Source organism: Podarcis filfolensis, assembly GCF_964270895.1.
Source record: "Podarcis filfolensis genome assembly, chromosome: 7".
Lineage (NCBI taxonomy): Eukaryota > Metazoa > Chordata > Lepidosauria > Squamata > Lacertidae > Podarcis > Podarcis filfolensis.
The window spans coordinates 7,376,799-7,400,292 of NC_139603.1; the positions used below are offsets into that span (position 1 = coordinate 7,376,799).

Genomic DNA, 23,494 nt, shown 5'->3' on the forward strand with positions numbered 1-23,494 from the left:
GGATCTTGTCCCCTCAACCCTTCACATGCAGGAGAAGTCCCCAACCCACCTTAGCAGGCTGGTCAAAGCCATTCCCAACGTGTGGCTACTATCACCTGCTGAAAGCTGCTAGGAGTCACAGGTGAGAGCTGAGTGCAGGGTGGGGAGCAAAGGTGTAATAACGAGAGTAATATATATGCTTGTGATGAGTTTTTTACAAGCAGCTGTAGAAGTGAAAAGGGGATGTGAGTAAGGGGAATGTTTGAACACAAGGGCATTGGGGGAAGAACCAAAAGGTAGAGGAAATTTGTAGAGTTGCTAGTGCCATTCAGTGGTGCCCAAACTTTTTTCAAAGAGGGCCAGATTTGTTTTTTGTTTTTTAACTATATCTTTATTAAATTAAAATAAATACATTTATGAGAAAACAGACGTACGTACAAGTAAACAAACATACAATCAATCAATCAATCAAATTGATCAACAATTGATGATCAAACAAACAAACAGAAAAATCAAACCACCACACTATAAGATACAAGAAGAGTAATATAATTATCATCATATATACTCATTCTGAACACAATTATAAAACTTATAGAGAAGCAATTTAAAACTGACTTCCAATTAATCTCACTGTACTTTATCCATTACTTTATACCGCACAGTTACATATTTCTTATATAATTTCTTTTTACCTCCCTACAAACTTATATTTATACAATAAACTTTTATTTCTACTTATATTCTGCCAAGATGTTTCCTTTTATTCCATAGTTTTCTAAATATTCTTTAAAGATTCCCCAATCCTTATAGACTTTTTGTTTTGACTGGCCAAAGAGGGCCAGATTTGATGAAGTGAAGGGCCATGAGGGCCGACCAAAGTTGTTAACCTTTTTTTAGGATTGAAGTTGTTGAGCTTTTCATCGATATTACCCCAAAGTTGTTTTAGGATTGAATTTGTTGAAGTTTTTTTTTACAATTTTACCCCAGGAAATAAACTGCCACAGGGGCCAGATTAAACCGACCGGCGGGCAGATTAGGCCCCCGAAATGGACTTTGGACATACCTGTGAAATGGTGAAAGTTGTGCTCACCACCTTACAGGGCTTCAAACATCCAGCTGTCCCTGTCCCTAAGTTTCAGTTGCTCACTTTTTGGGATGCACTCAAGATACTTTGCATTTGTTATTGCAGCCTTCAGGTTTAAAGCTATCCATTTTCTCCATCCATATTCCAGACAGCAACATCTGCTCAGCTTTGTACTGAAACGTATTTCCACTGCGGAGTTCTAACAATTGCGTAGCAATTCTTTTCCATTCTGACTGATCTTAACACATCAAGGTTTTGTTTTTCCAGCCAGGCATACCATTTATGTGTGACAGAAATGGGGAAAGGTAAAACCTTGAAATGCGCATAATCCACACATTTCTCTCAAAGCCGCGTACTTTAGGAGTCACACAGATGGAAATGGGATTCACAGTCAACAGAGGTAGCAAGAGCTCCAGATTATGGATTGCACCTGGAAAAAGCACCCAATTCTTTTTCCCAGATTTGTACATAGACTATATAATACCAGTGAGTCATTTAATTAGATGACTAAGGGGAACTTCATGTTCTGAAGTTGTCATACGGATATTGTATTTGTACAGAAATAAGTACACCATCACATGTGACAAGTACACCTTTGTATGCACATGAACTTTATGTTGTGTGGAAGTCACTTTGGGGATGAGTTGCAGCTTGGAAGGTTAGATGAATCTTCCCAACCACCCACACTGTGGTCCTCCCCCAGTTCTACTCTAGTGGAATTGTTGCTTTTAAAATTACAGTGGTACCTCGGGTTAAGTACTTAATTCATTCCGGAGGTCCGTTCTTAACCTGAAACTGTTCTTAACCTGAAGCACCACTTTAGCTAATGGGGCCTCCCACTGCTGCCGCACCACCGGAGCACGATTTCTGTTCTCATCCTGAAGCAAAGTTCTTAACCTGAAGCACTATTTCTGGGTTAGCGGAATCTGTAACCTGAAGCGTATTGTAACCTGAGGTAGCACTGTACTTGCTGCATGGAGGCACAGCTGAGGAGTGGAGATAGTTGGGACAGGGAGGGAACAGGAAAGGGAGAAAGAAAGGGGGGGGGAGAAATGCAATGGATGGATGTGTGGATGGACGGAGTGTGTGTGTGTGTGTGTGTGTACTTGCATGCATGCATGAGAAGAAAGGGCGGGGTGATTCAGGCTCTGCCCTCATCCATTGCTAGCATGCAGTCCTGGAAAGTGCCTCATGGAAGAATGTGGCCCTGGGGCTGCAAGACGGTTCTCCACCCTGTGTCATCACCAATAATCTTTTCTCACCCTGTGCAGAGATGATCGAAGATCCATGTGCACGTTTGCCCTGATGAAATCTATCTAGGAAAATCATAGCATGTGAGGGGAAAGACCTGCTTGAAGCCAGGATTTCACCCTTTGGATCAGTCTGTGTTAATAGTTCTCAAAGCACCACACTGTTTTTAAAGTTTTATTTTAATGATTTGTTCTTTTTTGAATGTGTGCTGTTTGATGAAATACGTTAAATGGATTTGTATCTCCACTTGCATTTTGTAGTTCTATATGCATTGAATTTTGGGGCCCCATTACAGCAATATTTGATTCACATTTGTAACACTTCTTTTTATATGAAAATCTGTGATGTGAAAATCCGTGTGAAAGCGCAAAGCTTTCCTACGCACACTGTCAAAACAAAATACATTCATCTGTTTGAAATCTGAAGCAGCAAATGTTGCTGGTGGATAAATGTCTACTGCACTGCTGCACCATTAAGCAAAAATTAGATCATTAGAAGGTAAGTGTTTTGCACAGCGGCAAGAGCAACCCTAGTTGAGAAAGCAATTGATGGGCAAATAGCTTATATGGCACTCTGCCTCCAAATGAACTATGCGGCAACAGACTTTATTACATTAGGGATCTGATCTACAACTTCAGATTTTCTGTAATATTGTTATGACCATTATTTCCTGGCATGCAAAGTAGATAAATTGTCTCATCTTCTGGGCATCTTGAAACTTATTTTCTGCAGACAATCAAAGCTGATTAATGGGAAATTAGATGTGGCAGGAAGGGCTTTAAAAGCCCTTAGTCCCAAGCCAGCTGCAATTTAAGTGCCATGTACCAACACATAAAATAACAAAGGAAAACATCTCTTTGGAATACTTATTAAGGAAAGGCTTGAGGTTGTGAGGGCCTGGCATGATACAGATGTCAAAACAGCTTAGTGCGCAATCCTATGCCTGCCTGCTCAGGAAAGGAGGCTATATCCAGTTCGGTTCTCCGGCGATTCAATCACATACCAGCAAATTCAGCTTGTGCTGTCCTAGTGCTATTTCGAGGTCTTGTGCAATCAATGAGTGTCCCCTAAGGACTGGACTTTTTGCCATAAGGAAAACGATGGGGAAATCCACTGGAAAGTGTGGGATAACACAGTGTGTGCACAGCCTACAGATGTCCTCAGCAGGACCATTTAACCAACCCCCCTGTGCTTACCTGGTATAGCCTGTGGACCCTATGTCTGCACCACCATCTCCCAGCACCTCCCAAAAGTTAACAGCAGGAATGTACTCATTACTCTTGTCACCTTGCCCTGGCAACCAACCTTCCCCCTTAGCCAGGGGTTGCCAGCCCTTTTGGACCAGGAAGCACATTTTGAATTTTGAGGGAGTACTAGGGGTACCAGTCACAACACGACTGCCAAGGGAGCACAGCGTAGCACAAAATTAGAGACAGGGCAATCTTGGTGAAGCTTTCCCCATAATTGTGTTTTCATATGAGAAAAGGCTTAACCTATTGAATTTCTGCCTAGAAACTAGGACCAACGCTGAGGAAGTGCATTAAAGGGGAGGCTGAAATAGCAGTTCTTTAGAACCCCAAGGATTCTTATTGCCTGCCGTCCAAACAACTCTCTTATCCAGGGGTCAGCAACCTTTTTCAGCCGTGGGCCGGTCCACCGCCCCTCGGACCATGTGGGGGCCGGACTGTATTTTGGGGAAAAAAATGAACGAATTCCTATGCCCCACAAATAACCCAGAGATGCATTTTAAATAAAAGCACACATTCTACTCCTGTAAAAACACCAGGCAGGCCCCACAAATAACCCAGAGATGCATTTTAAATAAGAGGACACATTCTACTCATGAAAAAACACGATGATTCCTGGACCATCCGCGGGCCGGATTTAAGAGGCGATTGGGCCATATCTGGCCCCCAGGCCTTAAGTTGCCTACCCATGCTCTTATCCATCTCAGGCTCAAACTCCAGTAGAGGGAAGGAGCCAGTCTGACTCATTTCACAGGAATCCATTAGAAAGCTACCTGCATGTTTTGTTTCATAGCTTTTGCTTCTTAGCAAGGAAAAGGGCTAAAGACTTAACTTATCATTTTCTCTCTCCCCCCCCCCCATTTTAAGGAAAGCCCCTGCCCAACATGCGCCAGCAAAGAAGCCCTTTGAGTAGCCACGATTCCTGTCAAAGTACCTGTGCAAATGCCACTGAGAGGATGCTACTCCATACCTCTCCCCTTCGTTACACGCTTGGGGTAAAATGACTGCATGTGCAAATGGAGGGCTGACCTGGAGGCAAATCAGTTTAGCCCACAATTAATCCCTGTACGCACATAACATTGAGCTTTCTAAATCAGCGAATCTCATTTGCTTATTTATGGGTGGGGCTTCGATTATTACCTGGAAAGAGATTTTAACAAAATGAACGAATAAGTGACGTTAGGGATAGCACTAGACCAGGGCCAGATTTAGGTTTAATGAGGCCCTAAGCTAGTGAAGGTAATGGGGCCCTTTTTATGTCCAGCTTTCCTTTGTCAACAACAAATTGTCACTGTTTTTTGTGTTGAATATATGCTATATGGTAATTTATGGACCGAATAGGTATCTAAAGCCATTTGCACATGCAGAATGTAGGCACCCTATATATAGAAATGAGCAAACCAGTGATATTTTAGGGAGCAGGCTAGCAGGCGGGGCCCATTACGTACATCACAAGAGCCTACACAATGCAAAACACTGTTGATGTATGTAGGGTTTTTTTTTTAAATTTGTTTTTTATCTTATATTTTGGAAATGTACATCCAGGTTTTTTTTCTTTAATTTTTTTGTGGCCCCCCAAGAGAGTGGGGCCCTAAGCTATAGCTTGTTTAGCTTATACGCAAGTCCGGCATTTGAGACCCTTTCTCATGTCCAGTTCTCGCAAAGCAGGAATGAAAAGACGATCCTAGACGAGGCGAGCAGCCACGAAATTAAAAGACGCCTGCTTCTTGGGAGAAAAGCAATGACAAACCTAGACAGCATCTTAAATAGCAGAGACATCACCTTGCCAACAAAGGTCCGTATAGTTAAAGCTATGGTTTTCCCAGTAGTGATGTATGGAAGTGAGAGCTGGACCATAAAGAAGGCTGATCGCCAAAGAATGGATGCTTTTGAATTATGGTGCTGGAGGAGACTCTTGAGAGTCCCATGGACTGCAAGAAGATCAAACGTATCCATTCTGAAGGAAATCAGCCCTGAGTGCTCACTGGAAGGACAGATCCTGAAGCTGAGGCTCCAATACTTTGGCCACTTCATGAGAAGAGAAGACTCCCTGGAAAAGACTCTGATGTTGGGAAAGATGGAGGGCACAAGGAGAAGGGGACGACAGAGGACGAGATGGTGGGACAGTGTTCTCGAAGCTACCAGCATGAGTTTGACCAAACTGCGGGAGGCAGTGGAAGACAGGAGTGCCTGGCATGCTCTGGTCCATGGGGTCACGAAGAATCGGACACGACTAAACAACAACAGACGAGGCGCGCAGCTGTTGCACGAATTGCAGAAGCAGCTCCCGAGCTCAGGCCGGCAGCTCTGCAAAGCGGGACCGTCTTGAGGCAAACGTGGCCGCGAGGGGCGACTGTTTTTGTTATGTACTGAGTTGAATAGGATCCAAACTGCAGCAGTCTGATTGGTCCTAGAACAATAGGATCCAAAAGGCAGCAGTCTGATTGGTCCTAGAACAATAGGATCCAAAAGGCAGCAGTCTGATTGGTCCTAGAACAATGCAGCAGTATGATTGGTTGGCAGGAACCACCCAATCATGCTCCAGATAGAAGTGAATCCACAACTTGATTGGCTTACAGTAGAATTCCGGAATTAGCCAATCATGTGCAGCCCATTGTGTAAATAATGTATATAAAGCAGATGCTTTGAGGGGACTTTCATTCATTCCTCCTCACCACTACGAGCTGAATAAAGAGCATGAAATCACTTTGCAACTCTGAGTATATTTCAGTTTTTCTCACATCCGTAAATAATAGTGATCTTGGCCACGCTCCCTACATTGGAGAAGCCGCCGAGGTCGGTAGGAGGCAGCCCGCCGGCGAGAGATAAACCCCTTCCGCCGCCTCGCCCGGCCCCGGCCCTGAGAGCGTCGGGTGCTGTTTCCGCGGGGACGCTGTGCAACTGCTGCACCGGTCCCCCAGCGACGCTGCTCTCCGGCTCTTCCTCCTGTCAGGCCGGCCGGGCCATGCCGTCGCGGATGCTCTTCCTCGGCGGCGCCGGCGCCTGCGGGGTGTGCGGGGCTTCGGCGGCGACCAGGCGGGTCCGGCTGCTCCTGCGACAGGTGGCGGCCTCGGGAAGCGGCGGCGCCGGGAGCCTCCGCACCGGCCGGGCCCGGCTTCTGCACTCGACCGGCAAGGCCGAAGGTAACGGCGGGGTCGAGAGGGCGCCTTCCCGGGCCTCCGCCGGCTGGGGCGCCAAGGTCACCCCCGGCCCAGCGGGGACTGGGAGCCGGGTCTTTGCCGGGTCCCCTCGTGGCGGCAGGCCCGGGGGTCCTGAGGACCCCACAGGATCGGACGGAAAGGGCTGCTGGAGCGACGGCATCCCCTGGTCCTCCGCTTCTGGTCTTCCTGAGCTTATGGGACTCACTGCCACGAGAAGAGTTCGGTGACTTCTGCTCCCAAAGGGTTTTTTGGGTTTTTTTTAAAAGAAATATTTATTAAGATTTTACAAAAAACAGATATGCAGAAACACATAATACAAAAAAACAAGAAAAAAAATAAGAATAAACACACACAAAAAAAGATACAAAAAATTAAACACAATTCTTTTTCATAATTTAAAACTCATTTGCTTGTTTCTTTGACTTCCTCACACCTCCCCTTCTTGTATTCCCATTTAAATAATCAAATCAGCAAATCCTTACCCTCTTTCATTTATCTTATCTCTATATCTTGACATTTTACAACTCAGTATTTTCATCCATTATCAATTCATTTTTGCATATTCTTATTAACTTTGTTACTAATACCACTTATTTCCAATCCAACACCATTTTAGTTATTTTTTTTTTTACCTATTTATACCCTTCTTCCATATTCTTAAAGCATTACAGTTGGAAACCACTTAATTTCTATCCAACATCATTCTAACATTCATTGGGTTTTTTGGTTTTTTAAAGGCCCTTTTGTGGGGTTGCTCTTCCAAGAGTGCTTCAGCCCTTTCAGTGGAACCGCTTCTTTCTCAAAAGCCACACACCTCTCTGCACCAGCATATTGTTATTATTATTATTATTATTAATAATTGAATTTCCTTGGCCCTCCGCTTCTGGTCTTCCTTCCCCGTGGCTGAGTGAGCTTATGGGACTCACCGCCACAAGAAGAGTTCGGCCCGGGTGACTTCTGCTCCCAAAGGCCCTTTTGTGGGGTTGCTTTTCCAAGAGTGCTTCAGCCCTTCCAGTGGAACTGCCGCTTTCTCAAAAGCCACACACCTATTATTATTATTATTATTATTATTATTATTATTATTATTATTTATTGAATTTATATACCGTCCATGGGTCTCAGGGTGGTTCACAGAATAAAATCCTTAGGGGAGGAACAATCTACCTTCCTAACCCGCTTGCTGGCTTCCTAGCAGCATCTCTCGAAACACGACATCCTTTTTTCTAAACCCTGTTTCTCCTTTAAGTCTTCTCTCATTCCAATGGGAGCTATGCTTTACCTTTTTCCTTTACGTCATAATAATAATAATAATAATAATAATAGGGGTTGTTATTGACATGACTGGGCTCCTCCCGTTGAAATCAAGTAAACAAAAGCTACAAATTCTAAAAGGAACTGGAAAAATAGGCCACATGGATAGGGATAAATAGGAAATAGGCTCCTGCTCCCCCCACCCCTGAGACTGGCAGTAACAGCCTTTCTCGACTGGTCTTGCTAGCTAGGGATGATGGGAGTTGTAGTCCAATAACCTTGGGGGAAGCAGAGGTTGAGAAAGGCTGGAGACGAGCCTATATCTTAATCAATATTATTAGTCATTTCATTTCTAGGCTGCTTTATATTTTTAAGAAAAAAACCTCAGATGTGGTTTACAACACATTTACACTACTTAGTTTATGCTACTTTTATTAAACCCTTTATTGTGGATCTACTTTGGTGGGATTTCCTTCTAGCTGTGATTTTGCACGTGATACTAGAGGACCCTTGTTGTCCCTTCCAATTCCATTCCACAATTCTATGAGGTACACAGAATTGCAGCCTTGCTCTTAATTTCCCAGAATAAATTTACCGGTACTTGGATGCTCCATATTTCAGTATAATATAAAAGCAAACTATATGATTCTGTACCACTTTATTATTTTGGTTTGCAGATAATATAACTGTTTAATCTGTTATTGAGGTCTAGGTTTAACACTCTAGTATAATTTAAATGTGGTCAGAAGTGACCCTGATTTTTAATGGAACTTACTGCCACATACATGTGTTTTGGATGATATCTCAGCTTTGACTTTCCGTCACATTTATTTTGATTAAAGTGTTCCTGTTTCTCTTTTGTCAATGTTCTAAGCTTCTATATGGGAACCTTTTCTACGTGTTTAGCTCAGCTCTGTATGAAGTATTTGATGCGTATCTCCTTTTGACCGTCTTCCATGCTTTTCATTGTGCTTCTGCTGGGGTTGTGATCATAACATCTTGTTTGGAGAGTGGTTTGCCCATTTTTCGCTCTCAGTATAAATTTCTTGTTGTCTCCCAGGCGCACTAAGGATTTCTGAGCTTTTCCTTATCTCTTGCTTTTTAAAAACCTGGTAATAAGTACCGTATTTTTCGCCCTATAGCACACACTTTTTCCCCTCCAAAAATGAAGGGGAAATGTGTGTGCGTCCTATGGGGCGAATGCAGGCTTTCGCTGAAGCCTGGAGAGCAAGAGGGGTCGGTGCGCAACGACCCCTCTCGCTCTTCAGGCTTCGCAGACCTCTCCGCAAGCAGTGAGGGCGCTTCCGCTGCTTGCGGAGAGTTGCCTGCACGCCGAAGCCGGCGTGCGCTGAGATCAGCGCGCCCAGGCTTCGTGGACCTCTCCGCAAGCAGCGGGAGCCAGCGCTGGGCTCCCACAGCTTGCAGAGAGCTGCCTGTTTGGGGGCTGGGGTCGGCGGAAGCTCGGGCCTCCCCCGCCGCAGCCCCGCACCTGGGGGGGGGGGAAATAATTTTTTCCCCTTTATTTCCCCCCCAAAAAACTAGGTGCGCCTTATGGGACGGTGCGTCCTATAGGGCGAAAAATACGGTACTTCCACAGCAAGATTTGTGTTTGTCACCCAGTTGCCCAACAGCATCAGTTTCGATCAAAGTCCTTTTAGTTAATTTTTTCCTGGTCATCCCCCCCCCCCCCGCCCTGAAACTGACTTGCAGAAACTCAGATTCATTTCAGTTGCATTAAAAACATTATTAAAGAAAAATAATAACAGTTGACTTTAAAGAACATATTCAAAATGAGTAGTTAACCCTGGTGTTAAGTAACTATTTTTGAAAGGAGAAATGAGTATACAACAATTTACAGCTGGCAGGCAGGAAAGATAATGAAATCCTAAAATTGTTGAAATGGGATATGTTTGCCCCATGATCAAACAGAGATTTGTATAACATCCTCACATTTTTCACTTGAGAATCTAATGATTGAGCCCTAAATATCCCTGCTCTCTTTATCTTCACTATGGCCACATATGCATCCCAGAAGTGCTGAAAAAAATAATAAAACTTGTATGTCAGTCTTCCATTACCCCATGTTGTTCTCAGCTATAATTAGCTGTGATTGCCATGTGGTATTTCAGAGCCCCCCTCCTTAATTTAGTGAAAAAAATAAATGTTTTTACTCTTACAGCTTGTGGGGTCTATTCTGCCCCTCTTGGAATGACTGAGAAAACCACAAAGGGGTGCTTGTTACAAGTCAGTGCTCTTGCAAAACGTATTTAAATGTTTATTACCTGCCATATCTACAGATGCTTAGCACAGAACTTGCTCTGCTCATTTAATATGAAAAAAAAAATCATATTTGGTCTATTTTCACAATAGGTAATGGGGTGTACTATACACACACAGTAGTTTGAAGTGGATATGAGATGTGCATGCTTGTTCTCCACGTGGCATTCTCCTCATCAAAATGCCAACCCACAACTCTTCCCCTCCAATAAAATACTGATATTCTCATTCTGTGGATAACCCAATAAGGGAAAACAAGCCACTTGTCATCTGTAGCTGCTGCTGTTGTGGATGCTTTTTAGTGCTTATTTTTTTTGGTGGGCAGTTTGTCATGTGTGTTTCATTGAGGACGCTCTGTTGCCACACACCCTATTTCGTTTTTCTCCTTACCTGATTGCAACCTAGCCATTGGGTTTTGGGTAGCCTACATGATGCCAAAGGCATCTCACACAGGGCCTCAAACCCTTGGAACTGCCCCCCTCCCCCCGCATCCTGGAGCGGGCGCATTGAGTGGACCTTGCCCAGAAAGCAAGGCAGAGAGCTTAAAAGCTGTTTCCATGCTGGGAAATTCTTGTGTGCATTTAATTACACAATTTCAGGATTCAGGTGTAATAATACTTAAAATAGATTGGTTTAAACTAGATTTCAGTAGGCCTGTGCTAAGCATGACTAAGGCTGGATCCAACCCCACATCTTTAAATAAAATGTTAAGTATCTGTTATGTACTGAGTTGAATAGGATCCAAACTGCAGCAGTCTGATTGGTCCTAGAACAATAGGATCCAAAAGGCAGCAGTCTGATTGGTCCTAGAACAATAGGGTCCAGAATGCAGCAGTCTGATTGGTCCTAGAACAATGCAGCAGTATGATTGGTTGGCAGGAACCACCCAATCATGCTCCAGATAGAAGTGAATCCACAACCTGATTGGCTTACAGTAGAATTCCGGAATTAGCCAATCATGTGCAGCCCATTGTGTAAATAATGTATATAAAGCAGATACTTTGAGGGGACATTCATTCATTTCTCCTCACCACTATGAGCTGAATAAAGAGCATGAAATCACTTTGCGACTCTGAGTATATTTCAATATCACAACTTGAATGAATGACCTGTTCTTTTGTAGAATCTCTGCAAAGTGGCTGATGGAGCTATTCATTTACATGTGTCCTTTTTCTAAAGTTCTTGGGGTTGCAAAGGCCAGGAGTTGAAGTGGAAGCTAGATTAAGGTTACCAGACGTCCGCGTTTTCTGGGGACAGTCCCCAGATTTACAAATCAGTTCCCATACAAAATCCATTGAAGTTGAAAAGTGTCCCCGGATTCATTGAAAAAAAAAATCTGGTAACCTTAAGCTAGATATACTATGTTTGTTACTCTGTACAGAGGTTTACTATTGCAACTATTGACACAGAGAGTAAAGGCTATAACAAAGATTTTATGATTAAAATGCCATCTTGGATCATGCCCTGCAGGAAGGTTCAGAAAAATATTATGTGCCCTGAATGAGTAAACGTCTTTCTCTTTGTAGTCTGTGTTAGATTTGTGATGATTGTATAGTTAGCAATCAGTGACAGTTCTCCCCTTTCTTTTCAGGCGATACTGTTACTATTGGAGATGTGTCATACAAACTCAAAATTCCAAGAAATCCAGAACTTGTCCCAGTGAACTACAGTAAGAAACAATATTCTTCTAATACCCAGCTGGTTAAACATATATGAATAATTATAATGATTTTAAAATTTATTTTCACCCCACCCTTCTCCCTGACGGATTCAAGGCAGCTTACAGATAAGAACAAGATTCGCTAAAAATATATTAAAAAATAATTTAAAACAATCTGTAATAGAATTTTTTAAAGCTTTTTGATGTTATACTGTGAAATTATAGCAGAAGCCAGCTTGGCAGGATTTGACTAGAAGGCAGCCTGCAAATAGTTAAATAAATATTAGAAGAGTTTGATTACTACAGGGTGGAGAGAAGGTGGAGGAAAGATAAAAGGAAATGCGAGATGGAGAAAATCTGGGAAGATAAAAACATTTTAGTTGCCTTCATTAGTAATGGTTAATTACTTTATGTTAACCTGAGCACTAGTAAAATAAAACTGTAAGATCAACTAAACATGTTTGCCAATTCCTACCTACAAGCCTTTCTGTGCTCTTGTTATTTCATATAAAGGAAATAGTGAAATTTTGTAGGAGCTGGTTATAGTATTGAAAAGTGCATTTGAGTCCCCTTGTGTCTGTAGGGTCTGTGGCCCTGAGACTTTGGGGGTATTCTTGTATGCATTTATATTCTGTTCCTATCTGACAGATTGTTTTGCATTCTTGAGTTTTCTTTCCATTTTAGGTGTCTCTTAAATCTGATCCAATTTCTTTTCTTCAAACTGTAACTAAAAATAGGGTAAAGGTAAAGGTACCTCTGCCCATACGGGCCAGTCTTGCCAGACTCTAGGGTTGTGCGCTCATCTCACTCTATAGGCCGGGAGCCAGCGCTGTCCGCAGACACTTCCGGGTCACGTGGCCAGCGTGATGAAGCTGCTCTGGCGAACCGGCACCAGAGCAGCACACGGAATGCCGTTTACCTTCCCGCTGGTAAGCGGCCCCTATTTATCTACTTGCACCCGGGGGTGCTTTCGAACTGCTAGGTTGGCAGGCGCTGGGACCGAACGACGGGAGCGCACCCCGCCGCGGGGATTCAAATCGCCGACCATGCGATCGGCAAGTCCTAGGCGCTGAGGTTTTACCCACAGCGCCACCCGCGTCCCATGTAACTAAAAATAGAACTAGCTAAATTTATTAATGTGAAATGTACCAGGAGCGTGGAGTTGGAAGCTTCTAAGTCTGGCTGTGATCACACATCATGTTAAGCCGTACTTAATGGTTCATTATGGTTTAATGTGAACAAGCCCCCTGCCCCCTGCTGAGAAGTCCCGGCTTCTGGCTACACCATGCCGAGAACAGAAAGATGTGCAGGGTAGATCTGCTCCAGGGGACGCCAGGGATGCCACACCAGCGTATAAAGCTGTTTTCAAATCTCTGTTCTGCATTAACCGTGCCTAAGCCTGGCAAAGGAAGCTCACACATAAGAGAGAAGGAGCCATGTGGAGAATAGAATAAAGGCAGCCTTCTCCAGGGACTACAGCACCTTCCATAGCCCAGGGGTAGCCAACATGATGCCCTTCAGAGGTGGGTTTAACTCCCATCAGCCTTAGCCAGCTTGGCCAGTAGTCAGGAATGATGGGAACTGTAGCCGAACCTCAGGAGGGAAGCCACCACATTGGCTATTGCTGCAATAGCTCGATGGCTATTCCTGAGAAGACACTCTCTTGTATTTGTCTCATTTGTAGCCCCAAGGAGGTAAAAGAGCTGCCTTTGTGTTACTCTTATTTTACCTTCCTAAGTATCTTGTGAGTGCCGGCAGAAATGGTGTGCTAAAGTCTACCCAGGGACTTTCAGCGATGAGCAGACATTAATTATTTGTTTGTTTAGTTGCCTAACACAGGCCAGTCTTGAGACGCCTTAATGTTTAATCAAATGTCCAGCTGGAGGAAAATCTTAACCTAGCTCACCCACTGCCTTGGCTTTAAACCCAAGACTCTAGATGGCACTTCCTTTTATTATTTTAACTGGACTCTGTCCATCCATTTTATGCATCCCAAACTCTGACAGTTGCATTGGTTTGAACTTTAATAGATTTGAAATGTTTGTACTCTGAAAAAAAAGGACCTCTAAGCAGTGAAGCTAGGGACGTGGGTGGCGCTGTGGGTTAAATCACAGAGCCTAGGACTTGCTGATCAGAAGGTCGGCGGTTCGAATCCCCGTGATGGGGTGAGCTCCCGTTGCTCGGTCCCTGCTCCTGCCAACCTAGCAGTTCAAAAGCATGAAGTGCAAGTAGATAAATAGGTACCACTCTGGCGGAAAGGTAAACGGCATTTCCGTGCGCTGCTCTGGTTCGCCAGAAGCGGCTTAGTCATGCTGGCCACATGACCCGGAAGCTGTACGCCGGCTCCCTCGGCCAATAAAGCAAGATGAGCGCCGCAACCCCAGAGTCGGCTACGACTGGACCTAATGGTCAGGGGTCCCTTTACCTTTTAAGTAGTGAGGCTAGAAAGATAAATTCAGAAATTGAAGAGCAGTATCAAAACTATTAAAGGTGCTTTGGAATTTAAAAATATTTGTTTGTAAATTCTTAATTTAGACCAAAGTCCACACTTTTCTCATTCAGTTTCAGACTCTGTGGCTCAGTCTGTAATCCAGCATTTAAGATGGATCATGCAAAAAGACCTTTTGGGCCAAGACGTCTTTCTTATAGGACCACCTGGGCCTCTTCGGCGATCGATTGCCATGCAGTACTTGGTAAGCTTGGGGAGAGACTTAATTTTCATTTGGAAACTGGAGTGGACATTAGTAATTCTTAGGTCTTGGTGTAGTAATGTTTAGCAGTCTAAGAGACATGTATCCTAGGAGAGTATCTTTTTGGATTTCTGGCAGAAGGCCCTGTAAAGTGTCCATCCCGGTGTGCAGAGAGTATGTTTGGTAATCAAGGATTGTTTAGAGTTACTTCCCAATTTTGAAGCCTTTGAATCAAACCAAGAACACACTACAGTTGAGTTTCTAGACTTTTGACTGGGAGTGGCTGCTGGGACCATATAACATCAGTCCTAAAGGATCTTCATTGGCTCCCAGTGCATTTCCGAGCACAATTCAAAGTCTTGGTGCTGACCTTTAAATCCCTAAACTGCTTTGGCCCAGTATACACGAAGGAGCGTCTCCACCCCCATCGCCTCAAGAGATGGTGTTGCTCTTTAGTTTTATTCCATTTAGTGATGTGTCACTGCCTCTGCCTCTGCCTCTGTTGGATAATTTGCTGTGCTGATTGTAATCTATATGTTTTCAAATATTGTGCTATGTCCTACAGGAGTTGACCAAGCGAGAAGTGGAGTACATTGCACTCTCCAGGGACACAACAGAAACAGATCTCAAACAGCGGAGAGAGATCCGAGCTGGGACTGCTTACTACATTGATCAGGTGAGTACCTATAATTGCCGTGGGTCTTTATTGTCAATCTGATAAGAACTGATGATTTCTGGGCAAGGTTCTTGAGAGCGTGGTTGCCAACCAGATCCAGGTACTCTTGAGGAGTCAGATTTCCTAGATCCATTTCAGCCAGAATTCAAGCTTGGTTTTGATATGGAAACTTCCTTGGTCGCCATGCATGATGACTTGTGTTGAGAGAGAGACAGGGAGAGTGTGACTCCATGGATCCTACTTGATCTCTTGGTACCTTTTGATACTGTTGACGATAGTAACCTTTTGTTTGAGTTTAGGTATTGGGGGCACTGTGCTGTAGGGGTTTCATCCCTGCTTGAATTGATGGCTCCAAAATGTGGTTCCTGGAGGAGCAATACTTGGCTCTGGGGATACTCCAGTGTGGGGTCCCACAGGAGTCAACTCTGCCCTGCTCCATGCTGTGTAACATCTACATGAAACTGCTGAGTAGGATCATACAGAGTTTTGTAGAGCATTGTCACCACGACACACCTGCATTTCTCCTTTTACGTTTTGAATTAGCTCTTGGTTGTGATAATAGACTAGATGAGGGCCAATAAACTGAAGCTTAATCTAGTCAACACTGAGATGCTGTGGTGGGTGGTTCCTCTGGCATATTTGTGTGGTCCCTACTCTAGAGGGGCCGTTCTCCCTTGGAAGGGGGGGGCACGCGGTTCTCCTGGATCCATTGCAGTCCCTTGGAGGACAGGTGGCCTCGATGCCACAATGTTCCGTCCTTTCATTTAGGCTGGTGGCCCAACTGCAACTCTATCTCTACAGGAAGAACTTGGCTATAGTAATATATGCTGTAAGTAAAGGTAGGGCCCCCAATTTTTGCAATTCACATTCTCCCCTGAAAGTTGACAGATATTCCACCCCTGTTTTCACAGGGGAATATGGTCCTGCAAATGTGTGCAGTGGGAAATATTCAGCCCAGCTTTCGTTTTGTGAACTCTTATTCAGCTGTTTTTGCTTCTGAAGCTGATTTTGTTTTGATGGGCAGTGTGCCGTACGAGCAGCCACCGAAGGTAGAATCTTGGTTCTGGAAGGCTTGGAGAAGGCTGAGCGGAATGTCTTACCCGTCTTGAACAATTTACTGGAGAACCGGGAGATGCAACTTGAAGATGGCCGTTTTCTCATGTCAGCAGAACGTTATGACAAACTGCTGAAGGTATTGGGTTGTTCCATCAATATTAGATCCCAAACAACATTAAATCTAACATAAAAGTTGCTGGAGAAGCCTTGATCTCTAGAAGGCTTATATGGTTTATTTTATATTCACTCCTTCCCTGCTGGATCTCTCAAGTAACATTTTACTGCATGGAACTCTTTCTTTCTTCGTTATATTTCTATGTTTGCCCTTAAATACCACAATATCTATCTAACACATGCTTCTCATAGTGGGGAGGTCGGTACACCATAGGAATCCTGAACCCTATGACCCAACTTCCAGAACTTGCACTCGGAAAACTGGGTCTCCCTAATAGGAAGGTTGGTGAAAACGAAGGACTTCTTAAAAATCACTGCAACCTCCCTCCCCACCCAAATGATCTGGATTGCTGTGCATAAGAGAAACCTGGTGGACAAGCAGTGGCAAGAACAGGCGCAGCTACCATGCCCAGCCATGTCTCTGTTACACGTGCAGGTCAATTTCTTGATCGAGTCATGGATGGCTCTGGTCTTATGAATCATTGACCTGGCATTGCAGGTAATGATGGCTCCCTTGCCATGTACCAACATTTCCCCCCTCCTCTTGTTAAAGGAAGATTTCTAAAATTGTTTTCAGGGTTATGGCTCACTGTGAAAGCACAGTGAACATGCATTCAGATCACTAATGTGTGAAGTGACTCTTAAAATCCTAAAATCAATATACAGTTTTGTTAATACTGGCATTTATATTGAAGCTGAAGGAGTGTGAGCTCCATGTCTTCCAGATCTATAACTCATTTGTTGTCCAGTTCAAACAGCTCTTCATTGGGTACTCTGAATGGTCTTTTTTCTGAAGTGGTTGCAGAATTCTAATTATAGACTTAATTTATGCAGGAGCATAATAAATCAGAGTTGGATGCATGGAAGATTGTTAGAGTCAGTGAAAACTTCAGAGTCATTGCCCTGGGCCTTCCCGTCCCCCGATATTTGGGTAACCCATTAGACCCACCTCTGCGATCTAGATTTCAAGCAAGAGATGTTTATTATCTACCGTTTAAGGTAAGTAGTGTTACGGGTGTCTGGGATTGTACACAAAGTACAGTTGAATCATGCTTTAATGTGTGCATTTACATGGGAGTCAAAGGTGTTCTAAAGGAGGAAAATGAAATGACGGAGAAGCTAAATGCATTATTTGCATTTGTTTTTCACCGTGGAAGGGCAGATGCCTGTCTCTTTACTCACTTTATCAGGAAGTGAGTCTGAGGAACTGAGGCAAATAGTAGTGACAAGAGCTGATGTTTTAGGCCATGTTGACAAATTAAAAATGAAGGCTTCACCAGCTCTAGATGGCATCTACACAGGAGCTCTTTAAGAACTCAAAATTAGAATTGCTAATCATCTAGCAAAAAACAACAACCCACAGTTGGGGAGTAGGGATCCTGGAGATTACAGGACAGTTAACTTAACATCTATTCCAGGAAAACTGGTGGAAAACATGATTAAAGATAAAATTACTAAGCATACCGATGTTGTCTTGCTGAAGAGGAGCTGGCATAGCTTCTGCAAAGGAAAGTCCAGTCTACTTAACCTTTTAGAATTCTTTGAGTGCATCAATAAGCATGTAGGGAGGGATGGTGCAGTAGACTGTGTGTGTTCGACTTTTTGAAAAGCTGTTGCAAAGCCCACCACCAAAGACTTCTGAGCAAGCTTAGCAGTCATGGAATAAGTTATCTTATGGATAAGCAAGTGGTTAAAGTACAGGAAGCGAAGAGCATGAATAAATGTCAAAATGGAATAATGTAGGATCCCCAAAGGATCTGTATCGGAACTGGTGCTTTTTATATTCTTCATAAATGATCTAGCGTTAGTGGTGAGCAGGACAGAGGCCAAGTTTCCTGATGACACAAAATTGTTCAGAATATTAAAACGAAAAGGACAGTGAGGAGCTCCAAAAGGATCTCTCCAAACTGGGTGAATAGACATTAAAATGGCAAACACTGTTTAATGTAAGCAAATGTAAAGTGGTGTGCATTGTAACATAACATCTGACGTTGACGGACCAGGAACGAGAACTTGGGTGGAGAGCTTGATGAAGATGTCATCCTGCACCCTGGTGGACAGAGTGCTGTTGCTGGAGTAAATGGCCTGATAGGTGATACTGTCTTCTGTTTTAGGACCACCTTTCACAGTTATATTGTATTGGACCTAACGTTTCAACTGAGAGGTAAATATATGCATTACAGCTATGCATAAATGTTCTTAGAATTTAGTTTTCTTACCTATTGGCTTCCCTCGTAGAATATTAGAGTTGTGTAGAGTTGTTGTGATATGACCAAATGAATTGGGTGAGATAATCTAGACATGATATACAAAGGTTCAGATTTTTATTAGGCCTCCTAACAGATTTCATGGCTAATCTGGTGGTACAAAATTTGGGTACTTCTATCTTCCAACCAAACTCACATCTTTAGGATGGGGTGAGAAAGAATCCTCTGTGAATAAACCTAAATGAGCTCCTTGATTAACTTTCACTTCATGACAGAGGTCCTGTAGTTTGTTTAAACTATAGTTAATGAGGAAAAAGTCAGAAACAACTGAGCAACTGTGATTTCAGATCTCCCTGAAACCATAGTTTAAACTACAGTTCCCCAAGTTCAGAAATTATTGTGGGAATGTTCAGGGAGGCAGGAGAGGATATGTTGTTTATTAATATCCTTCCTAACTTGCGCTAGCAAGTTCGATAACTTAGCAGAGTTTTACATTCCCATTTTAAACGCACAGCAGATAGCTGGTTGCAGGGTTGTTTAAGCCTCTCAATATTAGATCCCTGGTAAGTTCCCTTATATCCCTCTTAAAAGAATAAACACACCACAATCTTGTGTAAAGTATATAAAAGAAGTTTACTCACATCATCAGTTCACAGTTGGATCCCTGAAGGCAGACTTAGTTACAAAGTATATACATGTGGATCTATCCCATATGGAGATAGTCCCAGTGTTCTCCGTTGGCTAAGAACCAACAGAGCAATTCTAGCTAAAAGCTGCTGCTCCAACAGAGGAGGAAGTCAAAAAAGAGTGTGGCAGCATCCCTTGTCCTTTTGTTACCTGAACAGGTAAGGTCACACCCACCTCTAGTCACATGCAAAGGAAGGATGTTCCAGCCCAGAAGGAAACAGGAAGCTTTCGAATGGCTGGACCAAACATTCCCCCAGAATGCTTCTCTAGGAAAACAAGGAATGTTGTGTTTGACTGCTCTCAGTGGATTACATCCCACAATTATGGGGAATTGCACTCAGTTTAAAATTGGAAGCAGGGGCTTCTGATCTCTTCCTTAGTGTGCAAAACAGGAGATACTGGGCATGCACAAGATGGAGGCCTGCAGCTTGTTCATGTAAGTGGTCATGTGAAGTCTGAATGGGGCCAATGTGAGATTAAAGATACTTGTACCTTTTTTGTTTTGATTGCTTGTTTCCTTTTTAGAATTTGTGGATAAATAAGCTGAATGGGCCAGGGATGGGAAATAGAACAACACATCTTAAATTTCAGCAATGATCTCTTGCTCTGTTAGAAATGTGCCTTAAAAACAACAACTGTGGCTTGCAGGATCAAACATTCTGTGCTGGATCCCATGTTGTGTGTGAACATGGCATGTACACAGGATGGATATATGCCTTCCTGTTTACACTCCTGATATTATGGTTGTAACAACTGTTATCCTTACTTTACTTAGCATTTTGAATTTAAGATTAAAATTTACCTAGATGGGTTTCTGTCAGTATATTATAAAACTTAAGGGTTGCCATATTTTGAAGAGCAAAAAAGAGGATCCATTTGTCGTCTTCTACTTTTAACTATGGATCACTATGACAACAGTCATTTTACATATCCATGAAAAAGAGGACGTGTCCTGGAAAAAGAGGACATATGGCAACCCTATGAAAGAAGCTAGTATTCTAATTAAAGTGGAACTAAAGAAAGTGGCCTCTATTGCAATATCATATAGAAGATTGCTCTATTTAACAATGATTTTAAGATGTCATCCATATTGGCAGCTAGATTAAGCAAATTTATTGCTAAATAATTTGATGCAGATTAAACTGGATTTATCCTAAATTTCAACATGAGAGTATATTAAAAGGTTAATAAATAGTATTAATGCTATCTATATTCTCAAACAAGGGACTAGCTTGTTTTTAGATCCCAAAAAGGCATTTGATAGGCTTGAAAGACCCTATCTAGCACAGGTTTTACAAACATTTGGAAGTGGATATGTTTCTTCAAGATGAATTAAAGCTTCCTGGATGGGCATGATAGCATCAGTTAAAATGATGATTTTACCATTTTTAATTCTTTTTGTTTCAAACTCTGCCTATAAGTATTTCAGGAAAGGACCTAAGGAAATGGCAAAAAAATGATTGTAAGTGTTGCTCATCAGGGCAAGAGACCTAGACTACAGTTAACTGTAATGTCCTAACCTTCCCAGAGAGGGGCTATGTGTTTACCACATCTGCGAAGATATAATGATGCGGTCCATATACAAAATGCCATTACAGGCAGCGGCCACTATAGGCACATCCGATATGTGTGAACCATGCACATGTGCCTTGTGCCAAACTCAGAAGTGACCCGAAAGCATGACAAAAATGTCACCAAAAGGGGTGGAACAGGGTGTTTGCAGGTTTTTTCAATGGTGTTTCAACCCCCACATAAGTTGGGAGTTGCCTGTAGTATGATCAACAATGTGAAAAGGGAATGTTTGGATACAATCAGAGTTTGATAAATTTGAGCACAGAATACCAGGTAACCCATTTTTTATTCATAACATAAACTGTCCAAGAAATTATAACAAACCCATTTTGCAAAAGCAGAATTCAAGATTGGCAATCCTGGATATCAAAATGAGCACCTCCTGTATCACAGTTGACTCCCTTCGCATTGCAGCCCTCCTTCCACACATCTGATTGGAAGCTGTTGGATATCAACTGGAAAGAAAGAGGCTTTTATAGATTGATTCACTTTTAGGAAAGCGATATTTCTCTCACAGCAGGGCAAATCATGGAAAGAATTGAAGGGTGTAATATGAATTGGCTATTGATCTTTCAGGTAAAACACTTTATCTCAAACTCAACAGTTAAATCTCAGGCAATGAGACCATTACCACCATTTGAAAATCTGATTTTGAATCCCCCTCCCCAGTTATCAATTTGAAGGTGAATTAAGGCTATTGTATAGTGCCCATATAACCAAGCTAGTCAATGATGGAGCTATTTCAGAGCCATTCTTATTAAACTGGGACACAAGGCACAGACACTCTTTGTCATCACTGCTGTTTGGATATTGAACCATTTGCCATTGCAATTAGATTTAGTGAAGGAACCAACAGGGTGAAGTTGGTAAAAAATATGAATCTTTTACAAAAAATATTATTTTTCTTTTAACAAGTGTTTTATTTAGAAGTATTGTTTGTCTAACATTTTCTGCCTTTGGGTTTTCTTTCTAGAATTTCTAAACTTTTGTCATTTGCAACTACTTTTTGCACCCAAGAATCCTCCGCCCTGGGTCTCCCTGATTTTCCTCTGGACACGTTAGCATCTGCTGTGCAGATTCTGGTAGGTCCTTGCAAATAAATACAGTGGTACCTCAGGTTACATACGCTTCAGGTTACAGACTCTGCTAACCCAGAAATAATGCTTCAGGTTAAGTAGTTTGCTTCAGGATGAGAACAGAAATCGTGCTCCGGCAGCGCGGCAGCGGCAGGAGGCCCCATTAGCTAAAGTGGTGCTTCAGGTTAAGAACAGTTTCAGGTTAAGTACGGACCTCCGGAACGAATTAAGTACTTAACCTGAGGTACCACTGTAATGGATACCAAGATGGAGATTCCTTATCTGGAGTTTAGGGAAAGCATTCAGGTATTAAGGATAAAGAAACTGCTTCTACAGTGTAGCTAGAAAAAAAGAAGAAGAGAAAATAGCAAATTGCTGCAGTGAAGGCTTATTTTCTTTCCTAACATAGTTGTCATCTGCAATTGAAAACAGTTTTGTATTTCTACTTCTTCTTTGTTATGCTGCTACAGATGCGTGAACTATAGTATGTTGCCTAACACTTTTCTGTTCCACTGTGGGCAGCTGAGAGCTGTTAACATGAAGATCCAATTGAGGCCAGTGCGCACCTGTTGAATAGTTTGTTTAAATGTTAGGGTTCATTATTGTTTCACAGGATGTGTACCACTTTAAAAGCCAGGGTGCTTCTCCTGACCTAGTTTTTACAGCTGTGTAGCAGTGTAGCAGGTGCTGATGAGTCACTGTAATTAGCTGTGTCAGCAATTGTGAATGGTATATAATGTGCTGTATGTACCTTACTCTGTCCCCTGGTGGATGGATGGGTGATGATTATAGACACTATGTAAGGTGTATGTTAGAGGAGTTTTGTTATTAAACCTTGCAAAGATCTCTTTGCGTCTCTTCAATGATTCCATCCGTGTGGTCTACTCTGCACGCACTCTGCGGCATGTTTCAAATGCCCAATAGCACCATGTCAAATCTTGGCCAGTGAACTAATGCTTTTTGGATCCACAGTCAAGGCTCAAATTTGCACAGCAGCAATCCTGCAGAGCAGAATAAAGCTCAATCAGTAAAGCCACAGATTCAAGACCGTAACTGAAAGGAATCACTTGGGTTATTATTGAACAAAACTTCACAACACTTTGAGAGATTATGGAATTTATAGGAAATAAAAGCTCTTTAAGCTCCCTATTGTATTAGGTTAATCAAATTCATAGTTACTAATCCAAGGCAGAAAGCTAGCCCTTGTGGTCTTCAGTTGCACAAGGCTTGCAAATGACAAGTCTTGGCTGAAGCAGAGCCAAGAATTTTAAAATTCTTTGAGAAGGTGAACTAGAATATTGATAGAGCTGATCCGGTTAACAGAGTGGACTTGGGCTTCCAAAAAGCTTTTGACAAGATACTTCACTGCAGACTCCTGAGATCACTTCCCAGGCATGGACCCAGAGGAGAGATCCTCCTGTGGATCTGGAGTTGGCTAAGTAG

At 42.7% G+C, this 23,494-nt stretch overlaps 1 protein-coding gene across 4 annotated transcripts in view; it reads left to right on the forward strand.

Annotated features, from left to right (window-relative positions):
• The first annotated feature begins 6,422 nt into the window (after positions 1-6,422).
• VWA8 (von Willebrand factor A domain containing 8) overlaps positions 6,423-23,494 on the forward strand; it is a 90,669-nt gene continuing 73,597 nt past the window's right edge. For 2 of the 4 annotated variants that reach the window (XM_083624582.1, XM_083624583.1), the window contains exons 1-8: positions 6,423-6,707; positions 11,845-11,922; positions 14,476-14,606; positions 15,169-15,279; positions 16,304-16,471; positions 17,344-17,508; positions 18,624-18,673; positions 21,949-22,057. In XM_083624582.1, the coding sequence (XP_083480708.1) occupies positions 6,530-6,707; positions 11,845-11,922; positions 14,476-14,606; positions 15,169-15,279; positions 16,304-16,471; positions 17,344-17,508; positions 18,624-18,673; positions 21,949-22,057 (990 nt within the window). In that variant the 5' untranslated portion in view covers positions 6,423-6,529. The remainder of the gene's footprint in view (positions 6,708-11,844; positions 11,923-14,475; positions 14,607-15,168; positions 15,280-16,303; positions 16,472-17,343; positions 17,509-18,623; positions 18,674-21,948; positions 22,058-23,494) is intronic. The other 2 variants (XM_083624580.1, XM_083624581.1) reach the window with 1 other exon arrangement.